Source organism: Octopus bimaculoides, chromosome 13 (assembly GCF_046866305.1).
Source record: "Octopus bimaculoides isolate indiv1 chromosome 13, ASM4686630v1, whole genome shotgun sequence".
In the NCBI taxonomy this organism is placed as follows: domain Eukaryota; kingdom Metazoa; phylum Mollusca; class Cephalopoda; order Octopoda; family Octopodidae; genus Octopus; species Octopus bimaculoides.
The window spans coordinates 715,972-739,890 of NC_142940.1; the positions used below are offsets into that span (position 1 = coordinate 715,972).

The 23,919-nt window shown below is 34.1% G+C and overlaps 1 protein-coding gene across 9 annotated transcripts in view; it reads left to right on the forward strand.

Moving 5' to 3' along the window:
* The window catches only part of LOC106871439 (neurocalcin homolog), a 42,872-nt gene extending 22,586 nt beyond the window's left edge, over positions 1 to 20,286 (forward strand). For 4 of the 9 annotated variants that reach the window (XM_014917901.3, XM_014917900.3, XM_014917903.3 and 1 more), the window contains 3 exons: positions 10,220 to 10,292; positions 12,019 to 12,417; positions 16,897 to 18,980. In XM_014917901.3, the coding sequence (XP_014773387.1) occupies positions 12,040 to 12,417; positions 16,897 to 17,094 (576 nt within the window). In that variant the 5' untranslated portion in view covers positions 10,220 to 10,292; positions 12,019 to 12,039 and the 3' untranslated portion in view covers positions 17,095 to 18,980. Of the gene's footprint in view, positions 1 to 8,485; positions 8,536 to 10,219; positions 10,293 to 12,018; positions 12,418 to 16,896 lie in introns of those variants that run through there. The other 5 variants (XM_014917905.3, XM_014917899.3, XM_089361355.1 and 2 more) reach the window with 3 other exon arrangements.
* Positions 20,287 to 23,919: the final 3,633 nt, after the last annotated feature.

A 23,919-nucleotide genomic window follows, 5' to 3' on the forward strand; every position in this document is an offset into this window, starting at 1 on the left:
AATATTTTTATTTTGTAAGGAGTTTGTGTGAAATAAAGACCTTAACTTTGCACTGAGTAACATCAGAACCAGATCATTAATCAGACGACATGTCTTACACTTGTTGAATTAATTAATTTTGCAGCAAGTATTTTTCTCTTGCTGCCTGTCTGTCTATACTCCTGCTTTCTTCACAATGAAAGGTATTCCATTTCGGATAGAGCTGAGTGGAGAATGGTTGGAATCTCACTGCTGTGACGTCTGGCTGTGTACTCTAGTAACCAGTATTGTATGTCTAGGTACCCTAGGTGCTGTGTGACAGGCTACTCTTGCAGTAGTCAATGTTTGAGATCTAACAGGATACTGTGTGGTTGAACTATTAGAAATAGCAGCCAAATTTTCAAAATTTCCTTTTATGTACTCCCTCCCCCAACTTATACATTAATCCATGATAGTGGTTTTCCTTAGGTGCATACATAGCAGTTGTGTGGTTAACAAGCTCTCTTCTCAATCCCATGGTTCCAGGTTCAGTCCCACTGCATGGCACCTTGAGTGTCTTCTGCTATAGCTCCCAAGACCAGTGCAAACCTTTCAAATGTATTTGAAAGGTGCATGGTTTAGTGGTTAAGGTGTTGCACTCGCGGTTGTAAGATCGTGGGTTCAATTCCCAGACTGGGTGTTGTGTTGTGTTCTTGAGCAAAGCACTTCATTTCACGTTGCTCTGCAATCATTTTGGCAGCAAACATTTTGATCACTATAAACATATCGTCTGCATGGTTGTTTGGTAAGAAATTGTCGAACCCTCATACATCGTCTAACGATGGGAGACTCCGTCATATGTATGTGTGTGTATGTATGCATGTAACCCTCATACATCGTCTAACGACGGGAGACTCCGTCATATGTATGCGTGTAACCCTCATACATCGTCTAACGACGGGAGACTCCGTCGTATGTATGTGTGTGTATGTATGCGTGTGTATGTACGTGTGTATGTATGTGTAAATAAGTGTAAGTACTGTGGACAAGGCTGCGTGGTGTTGAATTATAAATAAATAAAAAAATACACATTAAGTACAGGACATCACCAACTAGTGGAAAGCATGTAAGCACACGAGAGTTAAGTATGTCATCGTCGTTTAACATCCGCTTTCCATGCTGGCATGGGCTGGACAGTTTGACTGAGGGCTGCCAAGCCATAAAGCTGCACCAGGCTGCAATCTGATCTGGCAATGTTTCTACAGCTGGATGCCCTTCCTAACGCCAACCACTCCGAGAGTGTAATGGGTGCTTTTACGTACCACCAGCATGAGGGCCAGTCAGGCAGTTCTGGCAACGATCACGTTCAAAAGGTGTTTTTTTTATGTGCTACCTGCACAGGAGCCAGTCTGGCGGCACTCGCAATGACCATGCTCAAATGTGCTTTTAACGTTCCACTGGCACAGGTGCCAGCCGGGCAGTATTATCATCGGCCACATGAGCGATTTTGGTTTCACTTGCCTCAATAGATCGTGTGTGTGTGTGTATATGCATGTATGTATAGAAAATGAATACAGGAAATGTAGTCAGTATTATCACTTAGCATAATGCACATGTTTCATGAGATTGGCAGACATCAGTAATTTGGTTATGGGAACATTTTGCTGGTAGCATTACTCAACAAAAATACAACACAAAAGAAAAATCGCTTTTATGTATCAGTGTGTGTGAATAAGAACAGTTATTATAGGGGGAGAGGGGGAGAAAGTATGACAGGGGTGTGATTGGGGGGTGGGGAATCTTGCACAAAACAATATCAGCGACAATAACAACAACAATAGAAATAAAAATGTAGTAAAAATAATGGGAAATAAAGGAAAGCTTAGAAACAGTCTTCGGTCAGTGGTGGCCATTGCAGGAAGAAAGAGAAAGAATACAATGAAAAACAAAGCAAAAAAACCTTGGCTTTGATGATTTGTGGCACTCCTATAAAGAAAGAGTTTAGCTGAGAGAAGGTGGCCAGGTTCAGGAGATCTTAAAACTGGCCATTGTGGAAATGTGGTTTGGTGTTAGAAGTCCCCCCCCCCTCCACACAATCCTATATCAATGAATGCACTCAAACACACAAACCCAAACAAACTCATAATGTGTGATAGTTCCTAAGCTGTGGGACACCTGTACAATCTCCAAATGAATGCACAATAACAAGAGTAATAACGGTTTCAAATTTGGTGGGGGGATGGTTTTGAACCTCTTGCCAGAAGACAAGTGTAAAGCAATGGTTATTATCAAGGAAACCTCCAACTCTGGGCCATTGCAAGCAAATTAAAACAGCTTCAGGTTTATGATGTAACTGGAAGCAATCATCTAATCTGGGTTTATTGTCTACACACACACACCTTGCATGACAGAGCTGCTCAAAAAAATGGAATGCCATGTGAAATTATTGCAGAGATAAACTAGACAGGCAAGGAAGTGCCACTGTCAATAAAGTGCATGTTTATCTTGAATGAATGGTTTATGGTATACTCTGCCATATCAACTTGGTCTACTAAAAAGCTCTAAGAATCATAAAAATTCTACGTGAATCAACCAAAACCTTGTCATCAACATTTTACATGAGATGCTTTAACAACAGGATCTTATAAAATATGTGAGTTCCAATCTGTCGGAATTAGAGATATGCTTCCACTGTACCAGTAAAGCCATTTTCTATAAATGGAATAATTCTTTCCCACCTGTACACACCCACTCACTTCCTGGTGCCAAGATCAACACATTAGATAGAACACTATGGCACTTTGCTATAAATATATGGAAACAGACTTGCAGAAGTCTTCATTTGAAACCATTTTAGTTGACTGGAAAGTGTGCAAATATCTTGTTACTCACCAAAATGTAGGAAACCAGTAATTAACTTTATGGACACCATTTTCAGTTTCTACATCCAATGATGCTGTTCTTCAAGAATGCATGTAATGAACCCCCCCCCCCCCACCAATATGTATCTTTTGGATACATATTTGGAGTGGGGGGAGATTTATTACATATATGTCTGTGTATACACTTCAGGAATGTCTGTGTCTATTTAATACAGGTGTATCTGTTTCTCTATCCACATTTGTATGTACATATATAATGTGTGTGTGTGTGCGCACACGTCAAGAATATGCTCCATGTATCCATGCTAAAACTATAAATATTAAAAATAATTCCCACCAATTCATTATAATGATGCTAATTGAATCCATGAAATTCAATATAAAATACAGTAAACAGCTTAATATTTTGATGTTAGACAGACACATTTTTCTATAACCTCCGACCTGTGTGTGTGTGTGTTGTGGTATGGTTATAGCATGAGTATGAGGGTGTGTTTGTTGGAGAACTGATATGTAGACAAACACACCTCCTTCATTGCAAAGTTGAGTACTGCACACACACACACACACACACACACACACACACACACACACACACACACACACACACACACACACACACACACACACACACACACACACACACCAAGGACTTGCACAAAGTTTCCATTTGCCATATTTCACACTGAAGCCACTGGTTAACTTGAGGTGCTGCACATTGTGATTGAACCCAAAACATTGTAGATACACATTGTGATTGAACCCATGACATTTGTAGATATTTTAGCATTTATATTATCGAATGTAATCCTTATTTATTCCCATTGTTTTGAATTAATCATGGATTGTCTTGTAGCTTTAAGATTTTGATTGTTTATTTTTAGAACAACATTTTAGGGTAGGTGTGAGAGGCCAGATCTGGTTAATTTGAACATAAAACAGGTGGAATATTTGGACCAGATGTGGTTAGTTTAACTGGTAAAGGGTTAAAGATTATTCTAGAATCTAACATGGTACATAGAACATCTCAAGTCTCCTCACCTTACTGTAACTATGGCTTTGTTGTACAGTATCTTTCCATATATCTCAGCTGCTTGGAGCACTAACGTTTTCTAATTCTTCCTCCAAATGATTTCTGTATTTCTGAGAATACTGTTTTGCTGGACATAATCCCAAATCCTTTGATAACCCTCTATTCTTAAATTACGAATCCTTTTTAAAGCAAACTTGTCTTTTACAAAAATTTGAACAACTGAATTATTTTTCTGTAAATTTCTGTTCCATAATTTCCTGTATAAGACTTAATTAAGAATTTTCATTGCACTTTGAGCAAACTGATAATTAAAAAAAAAAAAAAAAAGTCAGTATTATTATTTTGTATGACTTTCATGAGTGTTAATAAAGAATATAATAGACTGTAATCTTAATTATTTTATAATACTCTCATTAATTTTAATATAGAATAGTTTACAGTCCTTTCTAATTATTTACCTGTATTTTGACACTGAAATTTGAGAATCTTTGTTTTCTTGGATGATATTTCTTTCTCTTCAGCTGTTCCTTCCCATCTATTCCATTATCTCAATTTTGTCTATTACTTCCTAATAGTAATGTTTCCAGGTTACCAAACACCCTCATCTATTTTTAAAATTGAAACTATCTTCATTAAATCTTTATTGACTAAAGACTCTACAGCCATTGACTTTGATTTCCATGTTGAACTCTGGAAGACAGATGTTTCTGGTGAGGTTTTTTTAACCACCTCAGCTGCCTCAAGAGAACTACCAACTCCAATGTCAGCCTGTTCATTTATTTGTCATCGCATGAAATGCGAGTCAGCAGTTTCAGTTCACTCCTGACAGCACGGAAAGCATTTGAAGCTCAAGGAAATCTAGTCTATCCATAAAGGTCACATTACAAATGTAACCCAACTTTTATTCTTTTCCCTTCACCTTACTGCTGTTGCAGTCTGTGCTACACAAGAAAATAACAGGTTTCTTTTGCAATTAACCTGTTATATTTGTTTTTGATGTTGTTGTAATAGTTTTATTTTAATCAATGTGACCAATGGATTAAAGGATCTTGTCACTGGTGAGATCATTTGTTTGTCCTGTATGTGTGCAGATTGTAAATATTTTGTTAATCTCTTCAAGTCAGTGCAGCTGAGATGGTCATCTTATTATTACTTGTCTGGTTTGTCGGCTTGATTAAATTGCTTCGATTAACAAAGGATCTCTCTCTCTCTCTCTGTATATATACACATATATATATCTCTGTGTGTGTGTGTTCTGCTAGCTATAGTCAATTTGTTCCTTCAGGTGATGGTCTTTCTCAATGACTTTGCTGTTCTCTCAACTGAGTTAATGCAATTTGAAGACTTGCAAAGTGAGTGCAGTGTCAGGCTGCTGCTAATGCAATTGTCCTCTCCATCCATTAGTTGCACTGCAATTGAGTCTAGTGTTTCTACTTACTCTTCCACTACATACTGAACAAGCTTACCTTCCTGTTGTTAGTGATGTGTGCAGATTAGATGTCGAGAAAAAAAAAACAAAAAAAAACATACTTTAATCTTTACAATGTCACTCTTATCGTTTTTTCATTTTAAACCACATTACAGCATTTCTCACTTTTATTCCTTCTGATTAAAAGTACCAAATAGTTTTTTAAATGCAAAACTTCTTTAGAGCACCCGATCCAAAATAGAGTTGTACTAGCTTCATGTATCATACTTAGTAGAGTTAACGTAAGCTGTTGTTGGTCCATTGATTTTTCTAACAGATGGCTCACACACATGCACTCACAGTTACACACTCACACACACACCATGGCACATTGTAATCCAATCACTATAAAATAATATTCTGCAACTCTAACGTGGAGGTTAAGAAAAGATTATGAATCAATCGACAGCTACCCGGGCATTTGTTTGCAGTTAGAAATGGAAGAATATCGATGTGAGAAATATTGAGGTTGTCTGTTGTTTTTTCCCTCTCCTCAACACCAGAAGATTCTCCACACAGTTTTCCTCTGAAATGTTAAGAAAATCCCAGCAAAACTGCTGCTGTGTTCTTTACAAAGCTTCTTGCAATGTAAAAATAACGTTTAAAGTTAGTCGAAAACCAAGTTGAAGTCCTTATCAGTGTTAATGTAGTTCAGAGACCAACAACTAATTTTTATAATGGCCTTCTGTGGAATTTTGCTTTACATCTGCCCATGGACCACATCTATCTGACATATAAAAATACCCCTATGTATCACTGGTATTCCTTACGTAAGTAAAAATTAAGTTGCGACACAAAAGGCTATCTAAAAGCCATCAGCTGCTCATTGGCTCACAAATCTATTAAATTTTAAGTATTTTTAGAAAAAGTCAGGCCCGTAGAGAACCCGAGCGTCTCATCTGGGAATTGTAGCCCACCTGTTGCTGACATTCTAGTCAAACTCTCTGCCAACAAATAAAAAAAACAAAATGGAAATTAATGGAAAAGATCATTAATTAAAGTTGGTTAATTTAGATCAGTTTGTGTGGCATCTGGAGATGTACCAAATGTTTTGTGCAAATACTTCTTCTCTACGTGTCATACAAACTTCCAATAACTTGCTACCATCTTTTGCTGCAACTAATTACTGATATCTGAATCTTCGTTACTCTCTCCTTAGCAGCTCTAGTTTAGTTTTCTTCCTCTCCGTTAATAGTTGTTTCTAAATATTCTTTTAATAGTGACAACTCGGTCTTTCTGGTCTTGTAGACTGTTCTGGAAATGGTAATGAAAAGTTCTGTCCTATCTTCTAATAAGTCTGTCATAATGTCTAAACATATTCTACAGATGTCAAATGGTGAGGGTAAAACATAGAACCTGTGTTATAATACAGGTCCCTCCTCTTCATTACCCTTATCTTGCACCCTGTGGTTTACAAGACTGACCCCATTAGTGCTGGTGACACCATGAAAAAGCATCCCCAATTCTCCCTGCCAAGTGATTGATGTTAGGAAGGGCATCTCTGGCTGTAGAAACTGGGCTAAAACTTATTGAAGCTGTACCCTTAGTCAGATGCCTTTCCAGTCACCAACCCTTGATTTTCAAGTAACATACATTTCTATTTCACTGGCCTTCACACCCTGAAAACACTGAGCTAGTCTACATTATTATTTATGGCAAAGGTGCCCAGCCCTGCCATAACAAAGTGTGGCTTATTTTTTTTTGTTTTTATATCCTGTATTTTGTGAACAACACTTGTCTTGGTCATGGCTTTCTAATAGGCCAATCACACACACACACACACACACACACACACACACACACACACACACACACACACACACACACACACACAGCAAATGTATATTGGTGTGAACAGTAAACTAATGCATGAAACTTGTAATCAAGCATTCTATTCATCATCATCATCATCATCACCTTTGTTTGCTTTTCCATGCTTTCATGGGTTGGACAGTTTTTTTTCCCAACTGTGTCTCACCTTTGTTGTGTCCCTTTTATTTTCTCCTTTGTGATTATCAACACCCTAAAATCAGCTTCCATCACTGTCCATGTCTACCTTGATCTTACACTTCCCCAGTTTTCCTCCACCTGGATTTCCTGGCAGTCCTTTCTCCAAACTCATCCCATGTAATAGAAAATCGGAAATGATGCCAAGCAGACAGCACTGTATTTGTTGCAAATTTTGATCTCTGATTCCTTTCTTTTCAAGCAATAAAAACTATAAAACACAAAATTGTTTACGGCTGTCATAAATAGATCCCCAACCTGTGGAGGCACTGAAAGTAAAATGACTAAAACAATATTACGGTAATCAATATATTTTCATGTAATTCCATAGAAAATTGTAAAAAAATTGAGTGGCAAACAACAATTTAGGTCATATTATTCCCAATTTGGTGGCGATGGGTTGTAAATGGATTAAAATGTTGAGCTGTGAGGTTTTAATGTCTTTTAATGTGTGCAGCAGAGTTCTTAACCTAAATTTCAATCTGTAAACAAACTGTGAAAGAATTTAGTGGTAAAAGAAATAGCGGAAGACCTTTTTATTGATGTTCTGATCAAATATGACTTAAAAGTAACAGTTCAGATTTAATTGGAAATGGCAGATGGTTTCAAGTAACAAATTTTATTGTGTATATTTCGGACGTTTGAAGTTAAGTTCCATAAAATTCCATGTTAGATTCACATGACGACTAATAAGTTTAGTGGATTTTATTGAGTAAATTTTCTTCAGTGTATAAGTACAGTGTTTTCTGTCTTTTACAATACATGTTATAGTAAAACCTTGGCTATAATAATATTGGCAATGTGGATGAGTAAAACACAATCTCTTTGACAGGATTCTTTTTATTTTAGCAGCAGATAACAACTGTTTTGTGTAAGATGTAACTTTGTAACAAGCTAAGGAAAAGGAAATATAAAGAATCTCTTTCGCTCTCCCTCTCTCTCTCTTTCTCTCTCCTTCTCTCTCTCTCTTTGGAAACATAAAAGTTGAAGCATTGTTTATTTATAACAAGGTCTGTCTTCTTTTGTTGTTGTCATGGTGATAGTTTGTTGAAGTCAAAGGCATATATATATATATATATCTCAGGCTGTGGGTGGGTGCATGCCAGCTGAGCATGAAATGCACAGATATTACCCCCAGGGAATTTTTCAAATTGTTTTTTCTTCTTCATGCATTGTAGGATGGTTTTGTAAGTATTCATAAATTTTGCTAAAGATTCACTGAGGAATTGTGAAAACGTTTTAGAACAGATAGGCATTGAGGCTTTATATTTGTGTATATAAAGTATGTATGTATATATGTATACAGTGAATTTTAGAGGAAACTCTTCAGTCTTATCAGTGACATTTCAGTGAACTGTACCCATGCCATGAAATTGTCAGTGATCGGGGGACACTACAGAGTTGGCCTGTTGTTTCTCTGTTGCTGGGTGGATGGGTGGTGGTGAGCAGATATTGGGAGACCTGTTCAGTTCCTAACAGTTTATAGAGAAATGGAAAAGGAAGATAATAATTCAGTGTCCATCAGATATGCTCTATCCTGTTAATATATTAACAGAGTTGAAACTCTCTACAGTAAACACTTTTATCTTCATGGAGCTGAGTGTAATTAACCTCTCTTACTAATCATTTTTAAAGTGTAGAGAAGCTTTATCAGTAATGAGTATTTGATATTTTATTAAAAAACAAATTACTGTTTCAAATTTTGGCTCAAGGCCAGCAATTTTGGGGGAGGAAGTAAGTCAATTACATCAACCCCCAGTGTTCAACTGGTCCTTATTTTCTCTTCCATTGTTTCCTTCTACAGGGATCTCCTGATACTTCTTTATTCTACTCTCATCCATGATGATGATGATGATGATGATGTATCACATGTTCGCACCAGTGCAGTCTTTTCTCTTGCACAAACGACGACGACATCTGATCCACTTATAAAGAATTTTTCTCTCAGCTTCCCTGTGCCCATCATTCATAGACCCTAATTAACAGGACACCAGCATGGAAAACAGATGTTAAATGATGATAATTCAATGGAGTAGGCTGTTCTTTTCTTTTTCTTTTCCTGTCCACCCTTTATACATCCCCCACTATTCAATACTCGCTTCCAGTTCCTTTGCAACAACACACTTCATCTACGAGTCTCGTACAACTTTGTTCATAGGAGAAGCCTTCTGTTGTTCCTTGAAGTAAGAGACTATCTCAGTGTGTCCCATCCTCTTCTTATTGTGGTTACTATGCCTTCAGTAGGTTGTCTTTTAGACATTTCCAGTTATTGGCTTCATTATTCATCTTTGTTGCTGACTCCACATTGTAAATATAACCTGGAATCTCTGTGATCACAGAGTCATCTACATCTTTCCTTCCATGCTTGTAGGAGTTGAACAAGTCTTTATCAGTTCCTGACCTGTTGCAAGTCCTTACCTCATTTTTGAGGTTCAGCATCCTGATTCCACCTTTTACCATTTCCCATGTCTTTTTTCTCATGTCTCTAGATTCCTTCCATTGGCACTTCTTTCACAAATTGCTATCATTCTTCTACATCACCTGCCTGTACCACCACCATCTTCTCTCTCTCTCTCTCTCTCTCTCTTACTCCTTACACCTGATTCCTTTTCAGTCAGTTGTTCTTTATTCTCTCTCTCTCTCAACTCATTTATGCTCTGTCGTTCAGTCACACTAACATTGCACATCCATGCTGCTCATTTCATTTCTTTCTCATCTTCATAGGCTCTCTGCACCCAATGTTCACTTTTTACTACCCTTCAACATCACATTCCATACTCATGTCTCAAACAATTTAAGGAGAACCCTTTTATTGCCTGGAGATGTTATAATAGATCTCTCAACATTTTCTTTTCTGTGCTTTACTTTCAGAACTTTCACCTCCACCGCTGATTAGGCCATCTAAGTAACAGAAGCTGTTGACTACTTTTAGGGAGCCTTTCAGGTATTTCAAGGAATTTATTTTATGGGTGCTTCTTGCACTGCCAACAATTTAGTTTTGGCAGGGTTTACTTTATGACCTCTTAATTCCATATTTGGTATTTCTTCTCTAATCCTTAAACATATCTATGAGAACTTGGTTATTAGCAAACTGAAGTTCCTGTAGATAGCTGGTCTTAAACTCATCCATCTAGCTACAGAACAGGGTCCTCTGTTTTAGACTTTCTCCTGGTCAATGAGTGCCAAGTATAGCGGTTGGCTCTTAGCTATACTCTTCCCCTGTAATTGTCTGACTTGTATCATATTTATTCATAGCCTATGCTCTATTGGTTCTCTCAATTTCTTATGAAACCTTTCTTTATGAAGGTAGGGTGTGATTTGAGGGAGATTTGGTTTCTCTTTTTGTCTAGCAGATCAAATAGCCAGACAGAAGTGCCATCATCCTCAGAAGTAACCCCTTCCCTCCATTTGAGACAGTCCTCACAACTCCTCTCCAAAACTCATGATCCTACATTATCACATCACAAGGTCTTGCATGTCACATTCTGAATCTCAAGTGGTTACATCTTGATAAGAGAGTTGGTGATTTTTCTCACCAGGTGGCTGAGGTCTCCAAAACACAAATGATAACCCCTAAAGCAGTACCCAACAAATTGTACTCTACATTGTGTCACTATTTGAGAGAGGAATGGAAAAGTTCCATGAGTTTCAGTGTTAGGTGGGTTTTCTATGAAAGGTTTTATGCCCTTCATGGAAACCAAGTCTAACAGCTACCTGATAGTCTTTTGATTTTTGGAAACCTTTTAGGAAGTGTCCATATTTCTGAACCATACAAAGGAATTCAATTGATTTTAAAGGATTGTCTTCAATTAGATGCCTAAATAGTAAGCAATTCAAAGCAAGCTGACTATACAGTTGAGAAAATCCCTTATTGATCTCATCACATATGAACCAAAGAAAATACAGTTGGAATGTAAACTATTGATGCCATTAAAGTCCTTAACATTATCCTTAAGCTTTCAGATGTAACTTCAGGAATTCTTCAAGTGCTTTTCTTTTTATTATTCTTCAACTATCAGTGGATACAGTAAGTAGTAAAACTCTTCTTTTTACTCCAAGACAATTCTCATGCTATCCATCCATGCATGGAACTAACACGTAAATAATCTTGCACTTTAGGTTTAATTCCTTAAATGATGCATAGAGGGCACTAGTTTCCAACAGTGGGGGTGGGGTGGGGATTTGCCAAAATGATCAAAATAACAGAATCCTTTCATCTTTGGCATCAAAAGATGAAACAGATTAAATGTAATAATAATAAATTGAGTAGATGAGACTTCCTCATTGGCCCACCACAGGTGATATTGGCTAATCCAGGGCCAACCTTCACTGCCTTTTTGGATGGGCAGCTACAATAAGACAGTGGTCTTTTAATTTTTAAGTAAGGGGAAGTGTGATTTTCTGGAGAAATACTTGCAATTTCTTCCCAGCTTAGGGGCTGCATGGAGTTTACATTTGTTGAGTTGTATCAGTGTAGGGGAGAGTGAGATTGAGTGGTCGGACGGAGGCTGCATGGTTGTTGTGTTGGGAGGGAAACTAGACATTAGCAGCCTCGTGTTGTGTGCAAGAAAGAAGTCTCCACTGGTATGGTGGTGATATTTCTAGCTGTATATAATATTTGTTCTAGCAGATCAGGTTGATGATGAGATAATGCTTTCATCTATTTTCAGTTTGGTTTTTGTGAAAGCAGTATGGGGAAACAAAACAGTAAGCTGAAGCCTGAGGTTCTTGAAGATTTGCGCAGAAATACAGAATTTTCTGAAGTGGAACTACAAGAATGGTATAAAGGCTTTTTGAAAGATTGCCCGAGTGGGAATTTATCAGTTGAAGAATTTAAAAAAATATATGGAAACTTCTTCCCTTATGGGGATGCTTCAAAATTTGCAGAACATGTATTTCGTACTTTTGATACAAATGCAGATGGTACAATAGATTTCCGTGAATTTATTTGTGCTTTGAGTGTGACATCAAGAGGGAAACTTGAGCAAAAGTTACGCTGGGCGTTCACCATGTATGATGTTGATGGAAATGGTTATATCTCTCGCCAGGAAATGCTTGAGATAGTCACTGTAAGTATGATTTTCCCAATCGTTTTGTGTAAAACTTAATCTAACAAAATTCAGTCATTCTTGAAACACTTGTTACTAAAATGTCTAGAGATTAATCCAAGGTAGGTAACTCCATGTAGTAACTCTCCTGCTGTTACCTTCCTTAATATTCCTAACATTTGTTAAATTTGTTTCTTATTTTTGTTGCTTTAAAAGATTATTGGAATTAATGCATTTAAAATCATTTTGTACATCTGCCTAGTTTAACTATTTTTTAAAAAAATGTAAACGCTTGTGTAAAGAATTGTTCCTTACTATGTTATCGTTCAATATAATTTATACATTTGCAACCCACACGTGAGAAAATATCATTTGTCTTAACACAATCTCTATTGCAAACTACTTTTTCTGGTTTAAAATAGTCTTTTTTCTTATTAACGCCTCTATCGTTCTTTCGAATGTGCTTCTGTATATCATAATGCTGAAACTTTTTCCATTTATCTCTCTTCTCCTGTCTCCCAAACAGATTCCACCTCGACTAACCCTTCTTTAAAATTGGTTCTCTTCCGTTTAACTATGTTCTCCTTCTAAATATCATCCCAGAATTTGATTATTAATCCTAATCCTAACTCCACTCATTATCATTTCTCACCCAGCAGCACCTTTTTCCATTGAAAGCCGTTTTACAAACATCTCTTTCTCATATTTTGAAAGAAAAAATAACAGATTATTTTAATCAAACAAAAGTTTTGTGCAGTGGTTTATTGTTATTATTATTTCTTTTCTCTTTCATCCAACATATTAGATTTTTAAATATTTACATAGAATTGTGTCCTCTACGTTAAATTACAAAAGAAGGCAAGGACTTCTCTAATGAAATTCTATTGAACCTTGGTACATCATCAGCCATGTTTCTCCTCACTCATAGCACAATGTCCTTCCTTCCTTCCTTGTAATTTAATCCCAACAGATTTTTTAGAAATAAGTTTAAAATATAAATATTGTATCTGGTTTTAAATATTTAATTTCAAAGCAAAAACAAAACCCTCTAAACAATCAGCCCCCCCCCACATCCCCATGACATTTGCCCTGTCCCTTGTATTGTAAATTCTACATGTGTTTGGTAAAAATGGGATTGCTTTTGTCAGTTGTAGACCCATCTCAACTTGTCCGCTGTGCATTTTACAAATACAGAGTGAATATGTGTGTATTCTGCTCCGTCGGCTGTGTAGTGTCAGTGTACGTGTGCAACAGAGCACTGGTGTACTTAGAGAGAAGTTAGGCATAAGAGGAACTAGATGCTCCGTGCAGGAGAGAAGACTGCACTGGTTTGGTCATGTGATGTGGATGGTTGATGACAACTGCATAAAGAAGTGATGATAACTAAAATGGAGGGAAATTGTGGAAGAGGGAGACCTAGGAAGACACGGGATGAGGTAGTGAAGGCTGATCTCAAAACACTGAGCCCTATGAAAGAGATGACAGCGGACCGAGATATGTGGCACATTGCTGTACTCAGGAAGACCTGCCCACCACAGCAGAATTGAGATCCTAAAACCAAAGTGCCACGTAAAAAGCATTGGTGCTGGTGCTGTGTCAAAAACATCCAGTACACTCCATGGAATGGCTGGTGTTAGAAAGGGCATCCAGTTGTAGAAACCAAACCAAAACAAACTATGGAGCCTGGTACAGCCCTGGTCTTGCTAGTTCCTGTCAAACTGTCCAACTCCTGCCAGCTTGGAAAACAGACATTTGATGATGATGATGATGTGTGTGTGTGTATGTGTTTATTGCATCATGGTGCTGTTTTTTTTTCTCACAGACGGTGCCCAACTGACCCTACCATACTGTGTAGTTGACAAAATCAAAAACAAACGATGCGCATGTGCAAAATTAAAAATATAAAATGGCAGCAATTTACCTATCACACCCTGTATATTTTATTATAAATCAGCAGAAGTTACAGAGTGACCCAATGACCAAAAGTTTCATGGAATGGTACCAGTGAAACTTTGAGAGGTGCCAATGCATGAACCTTTTGGCCCTTCTGCCCCTGTATATTAAGGAATTGATTGCTTTTATGACATCCACTTTAAAAAAAGAAAAACCAAATAAAATCTCCAGTTGACAATTTCATTTTTTTTCTTTTCAGCTAATCTCACTCTTTATCAAGTTTTATCTCCTCCTTCTTGACTGTCTCAATGCCAAGAAACTCTGTGCTTCTGCCAATTTCTTCTACCATTTTACACATCATATTTCTTGGCTCAACTTCAACTGAAATATTCTAAGAGTTGACTTCACAGATGGAACGATCTTTATTATGTTCTTATTTTTGGTGTTCAGTTTTGTCTGATTTTGAAACCATTCATCCACAAAGAGGTTTGCTATGCTCCACTGAAGATGTTCATTTTAGTAGATTCCCAAAAGGTAATATTTATATATAGCAGAGCACAGACTATAGTCCACCCCTGGAGCCTCCACCCTGCTCCCCAACCTTGATACAAAGCCAAATAAACCTGTAATGGAATTTAGCCCTAACACCAACCAATCTATTGCTTGACACTGATATGTCTTGCACTAATCTCACACTGTCCTTTATTGTTAATATTATCATCATTATTATTATTATTATTATTACCTTCAGTTATCAGGAGTGTGGTGTTCGTTTGGAATCCATTACCACCTTCACCACAATATAATTGTGTTAACTGTGTTGTTAAGATGTTGGTATGAGTGACATACAAAACCTGCACCAATTTGACATTCATAAAGTAAACCCCCCTCCCCCCGCTATTTCTCTCTCTCTCACTCCTACTTTGGTTCTTGTGTTCACTCCTCCCTTTCCTCTCTTATGTTTTCTTTGCTCTCCCCTCACTTCCACCACACAACCACACAGAAATGCTCGCTGTTGCTTATTTTCACCCCATTTCAATAATGTCTGTTTCCTTTCAGAAGTTTTGTTGGAGCATTGGGGAAAATGTCTTCTATTTCTTCTGACTCCTTATGATTTGAGTTCAAATCCTACCAAAGTCAACTTTGCCTTTCATTTATTCAGGGCTCAATCACATAAGATTAATGGTAGTGCCTAAATCCCCCCTCCCCTCAAAATTGCAAACCTTAAGTCTAAATAAGAAACCCATATTTATTTCAAAGAAATTAAACCAACCTCTCTCTCTCTCTCTCTTCTTTCCTGGATTGTGCTTGACTGTCCGACTGCAATGGTTGAATATTCATTTCTAGTTAGAAAAATGGAGCAGTGGACCTCCAGAAAGGGTTAGTACTATCAGGAAGGAATTCGAATGATGTCTTTAAGTAAGAATTTAGGAAATGTAGAAGAATGACATGTGCTTGGTATATTTAAGTACCTATTGGTACTTTTAGATTTATTCCTTCTGTAATGTTTCATTAATAAATAAAGAATTAAAGACATTTGGTTCCAGATCCAGTAAAGAATGTTTCCAAGATTAACACAGATACAAAGACAGCATAAAAATAATTTGAAAATGTCTTAGTCATGTGGATGAAACATTTATTTGTGTTTGGAATATGAGCAAACTTCGTTTGTTTAGATAGATAGATAGATAGAATAATAGATAGATAGTCAGAATTAGATACAGTATGATGAAGTTGTCAGCACTTGAGGTAGAGAGTCAGAAGAATCTAACAGTTGACATCATTTGGAATTTGTCATTTGGGCATAAAACTTTGGAATAGCGGAATGTGGAAATTGTTCCATTTTCCAACTGTGACTATTTCTAATAATGTGTGTGCAAGGGAGTGTGAAGGTGCCTGATGCAGTCAGAAGAGAGAGAGAAAGAAGTGTTTTTCTGACCCAGATGTTACACGTTACAAACCTTCCATTGTGTTTCGATGAGGCTTGTTATTCAGACAACCCTGTTGTTATGTTGACTGTATAATTAAATGAATGGGGGAAGGAAGGGAGCTGTCGGTTCTGATTCCTCTGCAAGATCCAACTTCCAAAACAGAGAAAAGGTAAAGTATCTGCTCCAAGTAAATGTGGCTGGGCATGGATGGAGAGGCTTTTCGTGCCTGGAATTGTCTGGAAGAGGATCCAATCATAGAAAGTCTATCTTTCCAAGTTTCATTTTAACCCTTCCCAGTTTTGAAGAAACAAACCTTGTATATTCTTCCTTTGTCGTCCATTAATTTGTATCAAATATCTAAATTCCATTTTAGAGCTGTCTGTCTGTCGAGGCCAACCCTCAACAATTCTAACATTTGGGCAGCTATTCCATCTTTGTGTCAGACAGTTCTTTAAATTGAGTATTGACAAACGGTTTACTAATTCTTGACAGGATTTGATGTTCTAGAGATTTTCCTGATTTCATAATGTGTACGCACATGTATGTATATGCATCTTTCTCTCTTACTCTCTCTCTATCCACACACACACAAATCTGTGCATACATATCTCTGTTTACAAACATAATGGTTTTTCTTTATCCTCTTGTTCTTTAAAAAAAAAATTCTTTATTGTAGGCCATTTACAAAATGGTGGGAACGGTCATGAAAATGCCCGAAGATGAGTCTACCCCAGAAAAACGAACAGACAAGATATTTCGTCAAATGGATAAAAATTTGGATGGGAAATTATCTCTGGCTGAATTTATTGAAGGAGCAAAAAGTGATCCGTCAATTGTACGACTGTTGCAGTGTGATCCGAGTTCACAGAGTTAGTTATCTTCTAACATACTGTTTTGGCGCTATCGGCCTTGGGTCATTTACATCCTACTGAACAAATGCCGCAGTTCTTGATGATAATGATACAGATGTATTTTCCATTTTGTTGGATCTGATATGTTTGTAAAGACTGAAACTCACTGCTGATTTTTTGGTGTTTGGTTGAACAGCCTACATCTAAGCTTGTGAACATTCTTCACAACACACTGAATTTTTATGCAGCAACATTACATAAACACATTTTCATATTTATGAAGATACAGCTTCATACTTTAAATAAATCTTACAATATAATTTTAATTTCAAGACATTCTCTCATTATCTTGATTAATAAAAACACTTTTAAGTTTAGATATATAAATAGACAGGCAAGAGTTAGCTTGTTTACACGTTGAGCTGTAAATTAAAACCTTCCTACAAACTATATCTTGAATCATTTAGATTTTAAGATTTTTTTGTATTTAATTTTATCTTTAATTATTTTCTAATTATCCTTAGACTTTGACATATTCCTGTAGTCAGTAACAAATGAAAATGTTTTGCAATTTTAAAACTTCTAAATTATAATTTATTCATATATTCCTGAAAAATAAAATTGGCACCTAAATTCTTTGACTAGTAGGTTTAGATTTCGAGTCTTTGACATCATGAAATATGAATTCTTCAGTTATAATAAGACAAAAAAAAATATTGTTAAAAAAAAAATGTAGCTTAAAAGCGTAAAAGTAATAAGCTTAAGAGGCAATTTTAAAAATAAAATCCTGAATTCCTTTCACAAGACATTTAAAACAATTTCAGTTGATGACAAAAACATTTAATGTTAAGGTAACTGAATTTAAAATATTTAAATTTATTTTAAATTATAAAAAATATATATTGCTATGTGCCCTTTGTACAGAATTAAATACTAAAATAGGATTTTGTAGATTATCAACAGAATTTAAAAAATGATAAACTGGCTGACAGCTTTCATTAATTGAAAGGAGTCGTTTGTTTAAATTATCTTTTGGTTTTAATTACGGATCATTTTTTTCTGTTTTCCATTCTTTTATTCTTTCTACCTTTTATAATTAATTAACTCTCTGATAATGATGATAATTATGAAGCACCTGTTTATTATAAACTGCAACAGTTCTACCTTTGTCGTAGGCTATCATCGTTTTGGTAGAGATTTAGTTTTTACATTAATTCCTGCTTTTCTCCCATTGACTCCAAGACTCTGCTGTTAGTTCCCCCCCACTTTAAAGAAAATTTTTTTTTTTAACCCTGAAACTAAATCAGCCGTGAATTTCTCAGTGCTCCCACTTACTCTGCTAATTGGATTAGCTAGAGAATATTGTTAATCATTCCAGTCACAAAATGTTGTGACCTTGACTAATCTTTATTCCTGAATTGTTTGTTAAAAATGTTATTTTGTTCTTTAAGAAAAAAAAAAAAAAAACCCAGAAAAATTCTAGTTTATACATGGAGACATCTTCTAGTGCTTTATGTATGATATAAATCTTTTTTTTTTTTTTTCAGAAAGCCTATGTGATTTTGTTCATCTTTAAGATTTCATTTTAACTATTATTATTATTATTATTAACTCAATAAAAGATTTCAATATTTTAACACTATGGAATTGTAAACTTTTAGCTTAAACTTTTTTTGCTTTATTCAAATTTCAATTTTAAAATGGAGGGGAGGAGGTATAGTTTTATTTTTTTTTTTTTTTTGCTGCGTTATTTAGGCTTAAGAGTTAATCATTTCTCATTACACAAATTTTAACGAAGCTTTACCCTTTCTCATTATATCTCATATCAGATGTTTGCATATATTTTTCATTTCTCTTACTGTTGAACAACTGAATTCATTAATAAAAAAAAAGAAGTAAAATGAAAAAATACTTTTATCTGTGTAAATATTAAAAAAAAAATTGCTTCTGCTAAAATTGACATTTTTTTCCCTTTCTGAACCTTGAAATTGTTAGATTTCTTTTTATTCTGTTTCTGTTTTCTGTTGACACCTAATTCCCAAGTTTAGTTGTTCCACAGTATACCTTACTCTGCCTCCACAAAAACTCCTTTCAATTCCATTCGAATTAAGTTGGCTGAAAAATAGTTACTTTTTCTGGGAGACGTTAATCTTGCTGGTTATTAACCAATTTCTAATTTCTTATTTTTTTTCTTCTGATATTTTCAAGGTGTCTTATTAGTGATAATTACATTTACCTTTAACATATAATCATTAGACCTAAAGTAATATTTCTACTAACAATTGATAAGTAATTATTTAACTTTCTACTTTCTAATACTTATCTCTGCTGTTGTAAATTAATGCCAAAAAAAAAAAAAAAACCTAAAAATCAAAATAGATTTAATATACTAGATTCCAAATAAAATTATTAAAGGTTTCCATACATATTATTATTTATTAATATGTGCTTTAATGCAAATCTTAAGTTTAATAAACTAAGAGGTTTGTGTTGATTTGTTCTTTTCTGTAATTAAAATCAAGTTTTAAAAAATTTATGAAATAAATTAATTTATTATTTAGTTTATTTAAACAATTAGTTCTGATATTGAGCACTAGTATAATTAGCTGCACTTTAAAAAAAAAAAGAATTTATTTTCAAAATGTACAGAAAAACATACCTATAAAAAAATTACTTCTAAAGCTGCATAAAAATTGAATTATTTTAATTACCATTAATTTTTTTTTTTAATTTAAAGAAAACCAAATCCACAAAAGCTATGGAACCATACTTCTTGCATGAACGGCTTGCCTTTCATGAAATTTCCCAGAGTATGGTTTCAATTATTTTTTGTACATTGAATTTTTAACTCTAGTTTCAAAATATTCAATGATTACATTTTCCTAAAATTATTTTATTAGAATCCATTTCTGTTACATATCAGTCTAGAATTGATATCATATTAATTAATTGATTAATTAAAAAGCAAGAAATTAATGGTAAATCATTTCTTTAGGATTTTAATTGTGGTGTGGAGCTTTTTTTTTTTTTTTTTTTCTCCCCTTTATTTTTGGGGTTTCATTCAGATTAAGACATAAAAATTCTGAATTTTGATTTTAAACATTGATAAAGTGAAGAAATTGGTCTCTGATGTAATCTGTTTTGTTTCACATCTGACACAGTGTTGATGTAAAAAAATAAAAAGATTTTATGGATCTAAGAATTAAAATTTTCAATTCAGTCTTTTAGAAATTTTCAATTCTAATACGGTTTTGATTTAAAAGTTCTTCATTTTTTGGAATTTAGTTTGTTAAATAATTGTTCTATGTTTTCAGCTGTTGTCATCTACTTTGCATTTCTTTATTCAGACAAAAAAAAAATGTCTTTTAGAACAGCTAGATCTTTGGTTCCTCAAAGACTACTGTTACCTATGCATTTTGTTTCCTTCCTTTATTTTTTGCTTAAATCTATGATATTCTAGCAAATGACTAGCAAAGTCAATCATTTAGAAATAAGTTTCATTATTATTTGAAGAGATTTTCCTTGGCAAATTATTTAAGGTATGTTATTTCTTTTCTAAAAGAGAAACAGAGACCAGGGTAGCCCTGATGGATATGTGTACAGTTGAGAAATATACTCATGTGAAACATGATATATTTTATTGCAGCTGCAGACTTAAAGTTTTGGTCATATTCTTCATTTGGTATTCTTTATTAAAATAGTTAAACCAGTTTTTTTTCTTAACTTCAATTTTGATACTTTTGTATCATTAGACTTGTTAAAATTTAACTTTTGGGACGCACTTAAAAGAAAGTTATACCAATTGTAAAAATGGTGATGATGACTACTGTGTGTGTGTGTGTGTGTGTGAAGCAGAAATTTAAGGAATTGAAAGTATAAATTTTTGCATTTTTCTTTTTTTTTTTTTTTTTTTTTTTTTTAAGTCTTCAACTCTGAGATTAACTTTGAATCCTGAGGCTTTACGCTACTGAATTTACTATACATTATATATATATATATATATATATATATATATATATATATATTTCTGTTGTTCATAATATTTAGTTAGAAGCATTTTTTAGTAACATTGGACTTGTTTAGTTTATTCTAATAATGGTTTCAACATGTCAATGGCACAGTCTTAACCAAAGAGAACTTTAAACTCTTTCATCAGTAGAACATTGAAAAGGATATGTTTTTGTCCTAAGGCACTGCAACTATTCTTGACAGTTCTTTGATCTTCTGGAATAAATTAAGGACTTTTTGAAACTATTTCTTTTATTGTTTCTGAATTTATGGAATCTGTTTTGTAATCCATTCTTTGCTTTTTGTTTCTTCTTTTCCTTCTAGTTGTATCTTTTAATTCTTCTGCAGGTTTTTGTTCTTTTTAATGCTTTTCAATAAAATTATTTTAAAGGGAGAGAGAATATCTATTTTCTGGATTTGTTACTGTTATAAAATTTGATAAAATTCTCAGAAGTTTAAAAGAATAAAAAACAATTTTTTCGTTTATTTTCTCTCTCTCTCTCCTTAAACGCCAATTCCAAGATGACTCTAGCAAATAAAACTGAAGATTATATCTTAATCCCTCAGCGAGGTGTTGATTCCCTCATAGCCAAGAAGTTTTTAAAACACTATTTCATAGCGTTATTTACTTACAATTTCCAAACTATAGAATATCCTTGTTTTGCATTTATTGACAAACTTCAACAGTTTGATTGATATCTTGTTGCTTATGGCGTCGGCGTCTTTGGTGAGACAAAAACTGATGGAAAGCAGGACAAACGGTGAAGGGAACTTTTGTTCAGATTAACAAAAAAAAAAAAAAATCGATTCAGAGTTAATCAGGGATCTCAGTCAAGTAATTCTGCTGTAAATGATAAAGTTGTGAACCTCTCGATGACAGAACTTTTCCATGTCGGTAATTTAGTTCTATTTTATAAGAATAGTTGAAAATTATTTCATTAACATTTCCTTGTAAAATTTATCACACAATTTTTGTAACTTTTTATTTTTTATACATAGGTTTTTAACAACATAAATTTGACCTTTTTAACGAACTAATTCAATAATTTCCTCCCAACATGTAGTCTCCCCTTAAATGTCCTATTTTAAATTTTCTCACAATGCCGCCGTATGAGTTTTCACACCAAATTAATATCGTATAATGTTAGACGAGTGTTTCCAGACACTCTCCATACAAAGCAATTAATTATTCATTTGATTAATTAGTGAAATATGCATGGTCACAACTGTAGTTAAAGAACAACTTGAAGAAATGTTTCTTTTATAGCTTATAAGACTTAGATTTAATAAACAACTTTTTTTTCCTAAATATCAAGGAAGTTTTATTTAATTACAATTTAAAGTCCGTTAGGATTTCTTCCCCCCTCCCTTCCCTAAAACAATCAAGGATGACTGTAAATATCTTTTATTTGTTTATATAAATTAAACTTATTGGAATGTCCAAGAATATAGCTTAGTTTGCAGTCAATGTAAATTCTTCTAAAATAACCTGCTTTATATTGCCAAGTTTTTCTAATTCTATGAATATCTTGAAAATAATGTCCAAGTCAAATGTAAAAAAAACACTAAGCTGAAATTTAGTAAAAATAGTTCATTCAAAACCGGTTTGAGATATTTCTCTGCAATAAAATATTTAAAACTTTCTTTTACTTTCTAAATATTTATCAAACCATTAAAAATATATTTTTAAACTATTCAATTGAATACTTTTAATTCATAAGATGGAATATCTTTGAAATTTATGAAGAAAGTCAATTGCAAGAAATATTTAAAAAGTTAATCTTAGTATCTTAAATTGATATATAAACTGCTTGCAATTCTTCTGTGTTCTTTTTTATACAACAATTTTAGAATTTCAAACTAAATGCTGCTGTAAAATCCAGCTGTTTTCATGAGTTTCAAATGTAAGGTCTGTTTTGTTTTTGAAATATTATATTTTTGATCTTAGGAGGTGATTGTTTGTATTTCAAATGAAACTGTTTAAAGGTTAATCTTTAATACTAGTGTTTATTTTCTGTGTTAGATATCACCAAGTAAAAGAATAGATTTATATAGAAAACTTATTATTACCTGTCTATGGATTACAACTTAACAACCATGTGTCATTAGGAATAACTTTATGCAAATTACAAAATATACTTGGTGAGGCAATATCATTTTTCAAGAGATAGGGAAAAATGAGAGTGGATTTTTTGTTTGGTTCTTTTTCATGATGTTGGTATAGAAGTGAATATTTCCATATATGTGAGATTATTCTGTGACAATAGATGACATTCTTGATGTTTTGTATAAGAGGGTGCAGCGATATGATTCTCAGATAATCTTTATTCAGAAACTGATGTGAATTCTAAATTAAATTTATAAAGTTGCAAGTTAAACATAAGAAATTTTTTTTTTATTTCCAGGAAAGAAATATTGATGTCTGAGTGAAGAATGTTTCAGATGTTGATTAATGAATGTCAGAGAATATTTGGGGTAAATAATGTTGACTTAATCAAGCAAAGGTGGTTAGTTTAGGAAATGTATAGTTTGATGAAACTTTTCTATATAATAGTTGCATGAGAATTAAGGCAAGTCGCAGCAGATGCATACCTTTGTTCTAACCAATATTCTTAGATTCTTCTTCATTATTCCTTTGGGACTCTGGTTTTAGTTTCTCCTATTAACACACTAAAAACAAACCACCCACATAAAAATAACCAAAAAAAAATTTTTTAATGTATAATTTAATTCTTTCAAAGCATGGATTTTACATGATTTTTCTCTGTAAAAATCATTTTCTGTAATTAACTTATTTAGAAATTTAGTGTGTTTTCTATTTCTAAAATAGTTGAAAGCTA